General features: G+C 50.7%; 1 protein-coding gene across 2 annotated transcripts in view; it reads left to right on the plus strand.

Annotated features, from left to right (window-relative positions):
- Positions 1-13,517, plus strand: part of ASH1L (ASH1 like histone lysine methyltransferase) — a 2,936,548-nt gene that overhangs the window by 2,457,304 nt on the left and 465,727 nt on the right. For both annotated transcript variants that reach the window (XM_069650029.1, XM_069650033.1), the window contains exon 23: positions 8,880-9,018. In XM_069650029.1, the coding sequence (XP_069506130.1) occupies positions 8,880-9,018 (139 nt within the window). The remainder of the gene's footprint in view (positions 1-8,879; positions 9,019-13,517) is intronic.

Genomic DNA, 13,517 nt, shown 5'->3' on the forward strand with positions numbered 1-13,517 from the left:
GAACCAGGTCTTCCTGCCAGATGTCGCCCAGGAAGGGAACAGACATGATGATCTTTCTTCTCGACTTGTGTTAGGCAGAAACCTGTGCAGTTCCCTTAGGGACCACTGCAAAAGGCTTAAGACTACAGGTGTTGGCAGTAAACCCAATTGGTAGCAGTCTGTACCACCCAGATTTACCTTGTAGCTGTGGCTGAGCAGCCAGACTTCTCTCAAGAAGAGTTAGACAGTATATAGAGTATACAAGATAGGTACCAAAATACAGTAGTACAAGCAAACACTGACCAGAGCTTAGGTATGAAAGTATATAATTATTTATTTAAAAACACACTTTGTAAAATACACTAACACTAATATGGCAAGCAAGTTCAAACACTGTCACTATTAATATGTATACATCCCTGATCACTTATTGAACAAGTCTTTCAGACAGAAGTGAGCACTTAACCTAAGATGGCACTCCAATAAGTTAATTAAAAGGGGAGGGAAAAAGGCAGAATTAGGAACATACACAATACCAACACTTTAGGAGAACCAGAGCAAGTCAGAAAAGGCAGAATCTACTGAGGAGCAAGAAAGTCATAGGCCAGGCCCAGTCTTGGAGAGAGCAAGGCGGAATGTGTCCAAGATCACACAGTTGAATAGTACTTTTAAAGAGTCGTTGCAAAGAGTTCAAAAAGGGTTGGATCAAGTCAGGAAAAGTTAGTAGGTCCCAAGTTACCTCAGGATAGAAAGTCAAGGATTTACGGGACACCTTGAACAGTCTGTTGCAAGGGAGACCAGGCGGGACTCAGTACCTGAAATGGTGAGAAAGCTCCAGCGGGGGCAGTTGTTCCAGGCAGCGGGTGCAAGTCGGTGCTTTGCCTAGGGGAAGAAGAGATCTCGACGTGGAGGAAAGCTGGAGGTCGTTGCACTGCGAGGGAAGAAACCAGCCGCAGAGTTTCCCGGTTAAAAGGTACTACCCTTTTATTTGCGGTAGTGGTGAAGCGTGGCTATCCAGCCGCCGGGGTGCTTGGCATGGGCGATTCGACCACAAGACGATCCAGGAAGGCAAAAAAGAAGGCGAACTGGTTATCCCCACCAGCTCAGAGGAAGAAGACTCTCTGGGGTGAAGATCTTCTCTGTCGTTGGGAAGTGGTGAGACGGTTCCGTAGGGCTCCACTGGTGGTGCTGTTGTTGCAGGTCGGCTCAGCTTCTCCCTCTTTGGATTCTTTAGGTCCTGTGGCGACTTCTGAAGTTCCAGTCCCCAAAGCTCTGCTTTTATGCAGAAAACCCCCATTCATCAGTCCTAGCTGTCACTCAAACATGCTAAGTGGTGAGTCGGGCGGCTCACCACTGGGCCAATCACACAAGAGTGGGACTTGAGTTGCCGAGGCAACGCAATCCAGGGTGCCTAAACCCCCCTCCCACACATCCTGTAGACCCAGACAGAGTGGCACCACTTTTGGAGGCTTCTGTGGAGAAGCCCGCCAAAGAGTGGAACAAAGGGCTCGACTTGGGTTGGAGTTACAGAGGCGAACACAAACACCATTTTAAAACCGAGTCATGGCAAAAAGACCCAACCGGGGAATAAATAGCTCCCACAACACCAGGCGGAAGGCGTAAGCCGGCACCCACCCTAAGGCACACATCAAAAGGCACAGGTATGACCCTGTCAGTGCCTGTCCGGGCATGACCGACATGCAGACTGCAACAACAGCACTGTCTGCCTTCTCTAACTTGTAAGTACCTTCCCGAGACCACTGCCGAAACCCCTAATAACATAGATCTTCGTCTTCTCAACAAGTATTTGAAGACCCAAAAGTTCCAGTTGGTCACGTTGCAACACGTGCTCGGCCAGCTGGAGCAAGGAGATTTTCTGATGCTGTTGGATCTGGAGGAGACCTACTTCCACATTCACATTAACAAGAAACACTGCACGTTCCTATGATTTGTAGTTCAAGGTCAGCATTACCAGTTCAGGGCTCTTACTTTCAGCCTGAAATAAGCCCAAGGGTTTTTTTGAAGTGCCCAGCCCCGGTGGCGGCACATCTTCATCTACAAGGCATCCACATATACCCCTACCTGGGCGACTGGCTGGTGCATTCCTGCTCACACGTTCTGGCAGGCGAACACACATCGAGGGCTGTATGTCTGCTGACAGAGTTTTGTTTCTCCATAAACTATCCAAAGTTTTGCTTGATGCCATCTAAGAACGCGCTGTTTCTAGGTGGCTGACTCAGCACAGTGATGTGTTTGGTGTCACCCTCAGAGGAGAAGATGAGCCATACAAGGCAAAGTACAGCGATGGTCGTCTGTGCAGACGGCAATGGTTCGGTCTATCAAGTCGCTGCTGGGCATGATGTCCTCCTGCATCTGCCTCGTTCGCCTGTGCAGACTTCACATGATACCTCTCCAGGAGTTCCTGGATGCGAGGTGAAGGCAGTTGTCTGGGAACTTTGCGGAGAAGATCTTGCTCAACAAGGAGTTCCATTGGGCAATAGTGGTGGGGCGTACGGTCACATATCGTCCAAGGAGCTCCACTTCAGGTTATTCCTTACCAGGAGACGGTCACCACGGCTGCCTCTCTAGAGGGATGGAGAGCCGACACCGGACAGTTTCACGCCAGAGGCCTCTGGCAGCCAGAGGAGAAGGGCCTCCACATCAACGTCCTGGAACTACGGGCCGTATTCTGGGTCTCAAGTCTTTTCTTCCGTCGTTGAAGGGTAAGGTGGTGAGGATCTTCACAGACAATACCACCACCATGTTCTACATCCGGAAACGAGGGGGACCCGCACACCGGCGCTTTCCAAGGAGGCCTGGGACCTGTGGCATTGGGCCGTTCATCAAGGCATGTTACTCTTTCACCTAGCGGGAGTCAAGAACACCATTGCGTTCTTGACACAAGTGGGAATTTCGCCAGGTTTAGGTGAATTTTCCATTCGGAAAATGGGGTAATCTCCAGATCGATCTTTGTGACAGCGGCGAACACCAAGTGCCAAAGGTTTGCGAGCAGGTTCCCTCAACCAAGAAGCATGGGGAGCACGTTCTCCTGTAGCCCTTCCTGCCGTTTCCACTCCTCTTACGTGTGATCAACACACTCAGACAGTGCCACTGCAGGATAATACTCGTTGCTCAGGTGTGGCCGAGGCAAATCTGTTATCCGGACTTACTAAGTCTGTCAGTGGCCAAGTCTATCCAGCTGCCGCTGTCCCCGGACCTTCTCGCCAGAGGAAAGGGTGTGGCGGTTCTGCATCACGACCCTGAGTCTCTGAACCTGAGGCATGGCTCCTGCAGCCCTAGAGTTTGGAGGTTATGCTTTACCTACGGAATGTAAGGACATCCTGGCCAGGGCCAGACGCTCATCAACGTTGAATTGCTACGGACATAAATGGAAATGCTTCTCCATGTGGTGCCGGACTCAGAAGATTACCCCTCTGCATGTCACAGCTCTGCAACTTCTACCATACTTGCTTTCCTTGGCAAAAGCGGGCGTGGCTCACGTCTCTAGCAAAGTGTATCTTGCCTCCATGTCCAGGTACACCAGGTCCCCATGCAGACCTTCGCAATGGTCTCACAAGCTGTTCAAGGAGTTCCTCAATGGATTCTTCAGGACCTTCCCGCCAGCTAAGGCCCCTGCCCCGGCTTGGGAGCTCCATGTTGTGCTAACTAAGCTCATTGGAGCACCCTTTGAACCCATGCATCAGGCCACGCTCAAGTTTCTCTCGTGGAAGACCGCTTTCCCAAGACCCATGCTGGAGAACAATGGTTACTGGTAAGTAACTTAAACCTTCCTGCCATCCCTCCGCCTCGAGAGTCAGGCTTCCTTCAAGGCGGTTCTAGCAAAAGATTGCGCGCTTGTGGAGGATCTGATGACTCCTCGGGTCTCCCATATTGATACTTTCAGCAGGGACCTCTGCCTGGGCATCAAAATGAGGCGGACAGCAGCGTTGCACACCTTTAAAAATGTTCCTTGGATGTGCAGGAGAGGATCCCAAACCTCCCGTTAGAGGGGACAGATCTGTTGCCCTCGTCCACTGACAACGAACTTAAAAAAGCAGACTTCCACCCAGACTAAGTCCTTGGCTATCCTTATGAAGCCGGGGCAAAAGTCCTTCCCTCAGATTTAGGGTAGGTCAGACCTCAAACCTTGCTCCTTCAGAGGTTACAAGGGGTTTTGTGACTGTAGAACTGGGCAGCAAGACAGATCACCCAGCAATCATAGGAGGTAGCAGCAGAGTGCCTTGCAGGGCTTTTTTTGCTCCCCCTCCTCCAGTCCCACCTCGGACTACAAAAAGCAATGACGTCTTGATCAAGGAGCACAGCTCTCCTGTTGGGGGTGGGGTGGGCTGGGTCATTTTGAGCAGCTGGAAGCATTTTTTTACAAGTCCTTGGATTATTTCGGTATTCTCCACAGGCTTCAGTCTTCTCCTCTCCTCCACTGTTGCAGATAGTGTCGCCTGCGCTGTTGCGGGAGATCCAACTCCTTTTGGACATGCAGGCGGTGGAACCAGTGCCTCAGTTAGACCGGGGCTCTGGGTTTTACTCCAGGATTCTTGCGGTACCCAAGAACAACCAGGCGGGCCTGAGCGTTGACCTGGAGCTATAGTTCCTTCAACCGTTTCAAGATCTCTCCTGCCCACATAGCGGAGTCGCTGTGAACAGGGGACTGGATGTGTTCCTTAGATCTCAAAGATGAATACCTGCATGTCCCCATGTTCCAACCGCACCGGAAATGCCTGCGGCTCACGATTGTCTCACCATTTCCAATACATGGTGCTCCCGTTTGGCCTCAATGTGGCTCCTTGTTGGTGGGCCTCCTTCACCTAAAGGGCCACCACCTATACCCTTATCTGGAGGACTTATTAGTGAGGGCCAGCTCGCCGGAGGGGGGGTGTTCACTCCTGCCAGAGGTTGGCAGATGTGCTCCACCAGCTGGGTTTCTCCACCCAAAAGAAGTTGCAGCTTTAACCCTTGCACGGTCTCTTGTTTCCGGCCGTGGGACACGGTGGTGCAGATGGTCTTCCCCACGCCTGACAGGTTAAAGTCTCTCCCGACAGCAGTACCCCACTTCTTGTCGAAAGTAACAACCTCTGCATGGTGGTTTCAGCACTTGCTGGGGCTAATGACCTCTTGTGTTCTAACAATTCAGTATACCAGGCTCAAAATGAGGCGAATTCAACTGCATTTAGCGTCATCCGGAGACCAGGGAACAGGGACTCGGTCAGACAAGCGGTTCATCAAGCTTATGGTTCACCCGGATCTTCATTGGTGGCTCCTCGACAACACTGTGTCAGTGGGGAGCACTGTTCTTTGCGCCAGAGCCCTCTCTGGTGGTTACAACGGATTTGCCCCTCCCAGGTTAGGGAGCAACCCTGAACGGCCACTGCATTCACAGCTCATGCTCCATGAAGGAGTCTAGCTCTCATTTGAATCTCCGGGAGCTCGGGGCCGTCGGGCTAGCTCTGAGCGTTTCTGCGTCTGATTAGGGGCAAAGCTGTCTGGGTGAGGCCCGGCAATTCTACTACTATGTTCTACTTGAAAAAGCAGGGCGGGACCAGGTCGGTGACGCTCTGTATGAAGGCAGTCTCAATCTGGGAATGGGCTTGGTCACAAAGGATCTGGATCAAAGTGGTGCATCTCTCAGGCGATAGAAATACAGAAGCAAACAGGTTGAGCAGATTGGTCTTCATCGCATTCGAGTGGGATTAGAACAACAGTTTCTTGTTTCCTTTCTTTCTGAGGTATGGCATCCCAGAACACAACCTGTTTGCTTCTCCACAGAACTCCAAATGCCTCATTGTTTGCCTCATGGCGGGGGCAGGTTCAAATCTCTTTGTGGGACGTGTTCCAGCTGTGTTGGGACAGCCGCAATGGCTACGCCATTCCTCCCCGCCCTTGCTCCAGATGACCCATTGCAAGTTTTGGCACTTAGTGGATGGCAGACTCATTCTGATGGCCCCTCACTGGCCATCGAGGGTGTGGTTTTCGGACCTCATGCAGCTCAAGTTGCAAAGCCTAGTCCATCTTCCAGTCCTCAGCATGGGCTTCCTCATGCAGCACCATGGGGCAGTGGAGCACCCAGACCCTGGCAAGCTGGCGCTCTTGGCCTGGCTCCTGATCAGCTAAGGCTTTGCCCTGCGCAATTCTCAGTGAGCAATTTATGCACGAGGCCAGGAAGGTGTCCACTCATTCCCAATACAAAAGTAAGTGAAGTAGATTCTGCCATTGGTCTCAGAAGGCGGGCTTGAACCCCCTAAAATGCCCCCTAGACTATGATCTCTCATTTTCAGCGCATCTGGCCCTCTCCTGGGTCCAAGTGGATACCTGCTGCATTTATCCCGTGGCCATCAGGGCCTACAAAAACTCAGAGGACGAGACTTTCTCAGCAGCCAACCTGGTGGTCAAGGCACACCTCAAGGGCTTAACAAGAGTGATCCCGCCAGTGCACAGGCCCCATTCCACGTGCGACTTGAATGTGGTGTTAGCAGCCTTGTAGCATAAGCCTTTTGAGCCCATGGCTTCAGCAGACATCAAGTGGGTAACGCTCAAGACGGTTCTGCTGGTGGTGCACACCTTGGCACGTAGGGTTTGTGAGCTGCAGGCGCTGTGGTCATGTGCGCCATTAAGTGTTTCACAATAAGAAGGTGATTCTGCTTACTCGTCCCGTATTCCTGCCCAAGGTGGTCTCCCCCTTTCAGTTGAATCAGGAGTTCTGTCTGCCGGTACTGTTCCCAAATCTGTAGTCTGACGTGGAAAGACCGCTCCATTCCTTGGATCTGCAGAGGGTGCTCAAGTTTTACCACTCCCGGTCAAAGCAATTCAGAAGGTCAGAGGCGCTGTTCATCACGTTTTCTGGCTTTGCCCCCGGGTCCCAAGCATCCAAGGCCTCCTTCGCCTGTTGGATGGTCCTGGGCATATCAGAGGCCTACCTGGCCACGGGCAAAAAGGTGCCCCCAGGTATCAATGCGGTAAGGGCCAAAGCGACTGCAGTAGCTTTCCAAAGGATCCTGAGAGGTGATCATCAAGGCGGCGACTTGGGGCCACGCCATGGGCGTTCTGCAAACACTACTCTCTGGACACAAGTTCCAGGAGGAACGCACAGCTTGGACAGGTGGTTCTCAGGAACTTCTTTGCTTCCATTTAAATTGTCATCTCCACCCAGTTCTCTTGTTTGGTGGAATCTCCCACAAGGATGGAGGAAAGGTGACGGGGCGTATGAGTAATAGGTTACTCACCATAGTGACTAGAATACTCGCAGTCCTATGTCCCCTTTCCTTCATATGTCCCACCCTCCTTTCCCCGCTAGTATGCCAGAAGCTAAATAACAGCATAGCCAGGTTTACTAGCGTCCAATGTGTGAAAGGGGGTTTTAAGTGAGCTGCTGGGGGTTTTATGGGTGGTCCCATGCCGAGGGCCACGCCTCCACGCGCTATACTAATTTTAAAGTGGAAGCTCACTTTTTTCTCTGCATAAAGGTTCTGGTACCATCCCCACCAATGGGACGCACCACAAGGATGGACGAAAGGGGACTTAGGACTATGAGTACTCTAGTCACTACTGTGAATAACTTTATTTTTTATTATAACAGTAGAGAAATATGTAACCGAGGATTCCCACAGCCTGACATATGTGAATTATTCAAAGCATGTGAATTAATGAAAGATATTGAAGCGGGATCCATTTGAACCGTTTCATTATTTCCCTGGGAGGATGTCTACCTTGAAGGTGGTAGTCCGGCATCCATTTATGTCGTCCAGAATTGCAACCCATTTGTATCAAATTCTCCTTTTTTGTTTTTGTTTCCTCCAAAACATGGTTTCCCTGCAAATTTGGCTTTTCGTTCCTTCTGAAGGTGATTCCTGAATGCCACCTTTCAAAATCTGCTTTCCTGTTTCATTTGCACCTACTCTTCCATCTAAGACTGAGGAGCATTTCCAGAGATTAGAATTCACGAGAGCCCTAGTTTCTATGTCTCATGAAGTCGGGGGTTTGGAGAAAATGACCATATTTCTGTTGGTTTTGCTGTTCCCAGGAAAGGCAAGGCAATCACTAGACTACCTCACTTTGAATATTGTTTTCCATCAAATTGTACTTAGAGAGAGGGGCCAGCATCTGGGCAATCAACCGGTAACTACGCACTCACTGTAAGATTTGACATGCATTACTACCCGATTCCCTAGCTTGGTTGAATGCTAGTTTCATATCTTCCCTTCACCGGTTCCTCTTGTAGGTTCTGATTCATTGCTTTTGTGTCCTGCTAAAACTTTGGGAGTATGTCAACTCATATGGAGTTTAGTGGGAGAAAGGTATGAATTTGAAGAACAGTTAGCATTTATGTTCTCTCCGATGGGTAGGGTGTTCCTTCCACAGATTCCTAATTCTCTCTCCTTCCCCTCAGTTCGAATTGCATGTTATCCTATGTACAGCTTTTACCATTACCTGGCCTCTGAACTGGGATAATTATGGGGAACCGAGGCCCTGTGACTTGTCCAGCTCTGATATATATGACTTTATATCAATTTCGGCTCCTATAGCTACTGTGCCTCTTTCAGTGCAAAGTAGTATTGCACCCCCTGTGGCCTGGATGTCAATAGCCCAGGAATCTATAGGAGAGCTGTGAATCTTTCTTAAAGAACATTACACAAGTTAAGTAACTAATTCTTTACCTTTGTACATTAGAATCTTTGATCACGATTCAAAAATGGCATGCTTAATTGCCTTGGTGAGTTAACATTTGCCTCAAAGTGGGAGGGCACATTTTTCACACCTGCATCCAAATAAGGTTTTCTTCCATAGGTAGGATGCAGTGAGAGATGATTGAAGTCCATTATTTGCTTACTTTCTGTTCTGTGTGTCAGTGAAGGCAGTCGCAAATAACTCTATTTTGTGCTGCTTGGCAGGCGATTCTGTGTACCTGATGAGAGATAGTCGTCGAACGCCTGACGGACACCCAGTGCGACAATCCTACCGACTGCTGTCTCATATCAACAGGGACAAATTGGACATCTTCCGCATTGAAAAGCTTTGGAAAAATGAGAAGTATGTGGAATTTGATCGTTTTTTCGATGAGCTGTACTCACAGAAGTAGATATCCATCACAAAACATATAGAAAGATATTTTAGGTAAATAGGCAGCACAAAGGTTTCACACTGTGGTTGTGCTGTTTAGTATATAGCCTGCAGCTATTTCATCTGTGACGTTTTCATATTTTTTGTCATTAAAGTATCAGCAGGCTAACAATCTAACAAAACCTGCAATGTAAAAAGTATGAAACTGTTGCTTTGATCAATGACCTTAATAAATTCCCACCCGTACCCTCTTTCCCAAAACGATGTACCCATCCAAGACTTTCCCTGTTATACAATATTTGCGGACTATTTCTTTCCCCGATAGTACCTGCTATTTGCTACCCTTTTCATTTCTTTCCACTGCCCCTCAAAACATATTCATTTTCCCTCTATTATCATTCGTGCAGTAGTAGCTACTAAACCTGGATGAGTGCTAAAACTTGTCATACTTCAACTGCGCAATTTAAACCCCACATGACTTATGTCATCCAATCAGCATACCGCTTGTACTATGTTTAGTCGTACATACCAAAAACATGTTACCGCTGGACACGATGCTAATACATAAGTAAGCGTTTCCTCTTTTTCACAGTGAATACCAAAATTATTCTCCTCCCCAGTCCCCTATTAAATTTCGTGATTATGGCCAGGTGTTAGTATTGTGAGATACCTGAAGGTGTCTCACCCGCTAGTCCCCGGGGGATCTGTCATCCAGGTGGACAGGACACGGCCATCGCTATTGGATCCAGTTCCTGGGGGTGGACCAGTGTGGGAGGATCACCTGGATGGGGGGTCCTCGGGGAGTGGAATTGGGACACTGATGGGTGAGATACGTTACCCCTTCCCTATGACACCTTTTCCCCATCCTCCCCGTAGCAAAATCAGAATTTGTACCCCCCCCCCCCGCCCGCACCACTTTCTTCACTGTGACAGACAACGGACTAAGACCTGAGCCGTTTACCTGACATGTCCCAACACAAGGGTCCGGCAGAGTCAGGCAATTGACAGGAACTACGCACACCTGATGGCCCTTTCCCACAGGGATAAAAGGCCGAGCACGAAAGCACACTTGGAGCAAGGCCGAACGTGCGTTGAAGCAGCTATTCTGGACTGGCAGTTCGACCGGAGGAGAAAGGCGGAGAAACCTGGAGGGATGAGGAGGAGGGAATTGCCTTTGCACTTTGCAACTCAGACCTGCGAAGCCTCCGAAAGGGAAATCATAAGACTGGCGTGTGATGTGACAGGTGACAACGGCACCCAGGGCCCTCCCATGCTAATAGCCAAAATAGGGAGAAGTGCTTGCCCCTGTGGTGTCATCGTGTCATCCTTGACTCCCGAGACAGGAAACTCCAAAAGTTCAGCAGAGCCAGTGAGTCGTAGAAGACAGTAAAAGCAAACTGTGCTGGGCCCAAGGATGCAGACGGCAACCTTGTCAAACAAAGAACTTGTGTAATGGAACTTTATAGAAACCCTAGTAAAAAGGCTTAGAAGCAGAGTGGTTGGGTGTCGTGGGGGATGCTCATTAGAAGGACTCTGACTGAAGCCCTTTTGGGTTTTGTTGTTTTTGTTGAAACTACGAAGACCAAGAGGCCTTAGGAGAGGCTAGTGTATAGTGTTAAAGTGATCCTACGAGGTTCGAGCAAAACCCCTCGTACACTTGACAATCTTTGACACGTGGGAGAAAACATATGGAACTATGAAACTGGCAAATGTTAACCAGACAGAGGCATGCCTGCGAATTGAGGGTAAATGGTGATATACCCGTGAACAAGCGTGAGCCCAGCTAAGGGATGTACACAATGGATAATTGCCAACGTTGAAAGGAACTGGTACCTCGTGCTGGCGAGTCCCAGGAGTGTGCTGTACTCAAAGGTCCTGCTTTGTGCCTTGATAAAAACGTGGGGAAGGGAGACACAGCCATATCATCATTATCCTTTGGTGAGCACTTCTTCCTTTTCTTGAGAGCATTCTCCAGCATGGGGTCTGGCATGGATTCACATGCTCATAAATATTCCCCGTCCTCAGGCCGGGATCCTCTGTAAAAGAAAAAACTGTTTCACTTACAAACGGTCTAACTCCTTAATCACTGAGCTCTGGGTCATACTTCCCTCATCCAGTGACTGCCCTCTCCCTAAGCCCCTCCTCTGGCAGCCATCTTCCGATTTTTACTGCACGCTCAAGTGTTCGGAGTCCTCGTGTTTTGCCAACCCTTCAGGATGCAAAACAGGGGCGCGGGGGATGCCTCAATCGTGCTCTAGGGCACAAATATGTATTCCTCGGATGAGGAGGTCCTAGTGTCCGTTCACATGTTCCTGGAGGACGTGGGGGACGACGACGATGGTGGACATGCCGAGGGGGACAGCGGAAATACAGATGTGTGCTGTGCCCAACAAGCCTACTCCACCCCCTCTGACACCTCAGAGGGACGTATCGCTGGACATCCTTTCGACCCTCCACATCCTGGTGTCGGAAATCCAGAAGATGGTGCCGACGATGCCTCCGGCCCTGGCTACACCGGGCCAGCCCCGGCAAAGAAGAGGAGATGGCACCCTACACCACCACATCAACCTCTGCACATGCCCTCCCGTCCTAGGGACACAGGGACGGACATGGCGACTACGGACACAGACGACAACCGTATCATTTCTCAGCCGCCAAGGGCTTCTCCCCCGGACGACGTGGGGTTGTTCCTTGCCATGGTAGCCAGAACGTCTGAGCTCTTCCAGCTGACGCCAGAATAGACCAAGAAGAAAGGTTTCCTTTACCAACGGCGTGAAGCCAAAAGGAAGATCTTTCTGGCGGTGCCTCTCCGGGGCAATGTTTGGGACGAGGGCCTGCCTGGTTTTGATGAGAAACCCGGCCTCAGCCCCGGCGAAGAGGGATAGTCTGGAGAAAAAGCACTGGGTGCCAGAGTCCGCACCCATGTGCCTACGTTCGCAGCCTTCTCCGGACTCACTGGTCTCAGCGGCAGCAAGAAAGAAGTAATCTAACCCCTTGTCTTCAGCCTCTGTTCCTCCTGACAGCGAAAGGAAGAAGTTGGACGCATCAAGGCATCTAACACGCTTGCAATCCTGGCCAGATACGACCGGGAGCTGTGGTATAAGATGGCCCGCTGCTGGAGTTTCTGCCAGACTTCAAGCGGGTCGAGGCACTGGATATCCTCCAGGAGAGTGTGGTGGCATCGGACCATGCCATCACTGTGTCCCTGGACATTGCGGACACAGGGTTTCGGCATATGGGGAACAGTGTCTGCCTCTGTCGTTTTGGCTGGTTTAAAGCCACCCAGTCCAGACGAGGGTGCTGGCCGTGCCCTTTGACGGGGACAACATCTTTGGGAAGGCTTCGTACCGTCAGCCCACTCTATCCATGATCCAGGAGGCCTACAGGGGGAGGTAGCTGCTGTCGCTCCTAAAGCAGCACGCAGGCCCTGAAGCAAGATTGAACCGGCCAGGATGTTAGGCCCCCACCATTGGTGGGAGGCCGGCTGGCGGGCTACATCAGCAAGTGGGAAAAGATCTCCACCGACTGATGGGTGCTGGACGCTCTCGTCCACGGACACACGCTGAAATTCCATCGAAAGTGTCTGCGGATGCCACCGGTGGCCCGGCAGGAGCAGCACATCCCTCAGCTCCTGCAGGAAGTACGTGCCATGATAAAAAGGGGCGATAGAGCTGCTTCCAAAGTGACTCTGGGGCTCCAGAGTCTACTCCAGATACTTCATGGTAAAGAAGACCGGGGGTTGGAGGCCCGTTTTAGACCTGCAGCACCTCAACAAATACCTCAAGTCCGAGAAATTCAGAATGGTCACGTTGCAGCACGTGATCGGCCAACTGTAGGAAGGAGACTTTCTGGCGGCGCTGGATCTGGAGGACGCTTACTTCCATGTCCCCATTCATGAAAAACATTGGAAATTCCTGCGCTTCATAGTACAGGCAAAGCACTGTCAATTCAAGGCCCTCCCCTTTGGACTGAAGTGGGCACAAAGGGTGTTTTCGAAGTGCCTTGCACCGGTTGCGGCCCACCTGCATCTTCAGTGGATACACGTGTACCCATACCTCAACGACTGGCTCATCCGGGCTAGGTCAAGGGAGCTGGCCGTCGAAAACACGCAGAGAGGACCGTCGGCTGTTGACGGATCTGGGGTTCTCCGTCAACTATCCAAAGTCCTGCTTAATACCATTGCACAACGCAGTGTTCCTGGAGGGCAAACTCAACACGGTCTCCTGCCTGGCGGCTCCCTCAGACGAGCACATGCCGGCCCTGCTAGGCAAGGTGCAACGGCTGTTGACACCGAAGACCGCCACGGTGCAGACCATCAAGTCTCTACTCGGCATGTTGTGCATTTACTTGATCCGACTCTGCAGGTTGCGGATGCGACCCATTCAGGAATTCCTGGATGCTCGGTGGATTCGGGTGTCCGGAAGTTTTGCAGAGATCTGTCGAGCAAGAAGGTGGTGGGGCGTGCGCTC

This window comes from Ambystoma mexicanum, chromosome 1p, assembly GCF_040938575.1.
Source record: "Ambystoma mexicanum isolate Mex_15411 chromosome 1p, UKY_AmexF1_1, whole genome shotgun sequence".
Taxonomy (NCBI): Eukaryota; Metazoa; Chordata; class Amphibia; order Caudata; family Ambystomatidae; genus Ambystoma; species Ambystoma mexicanum.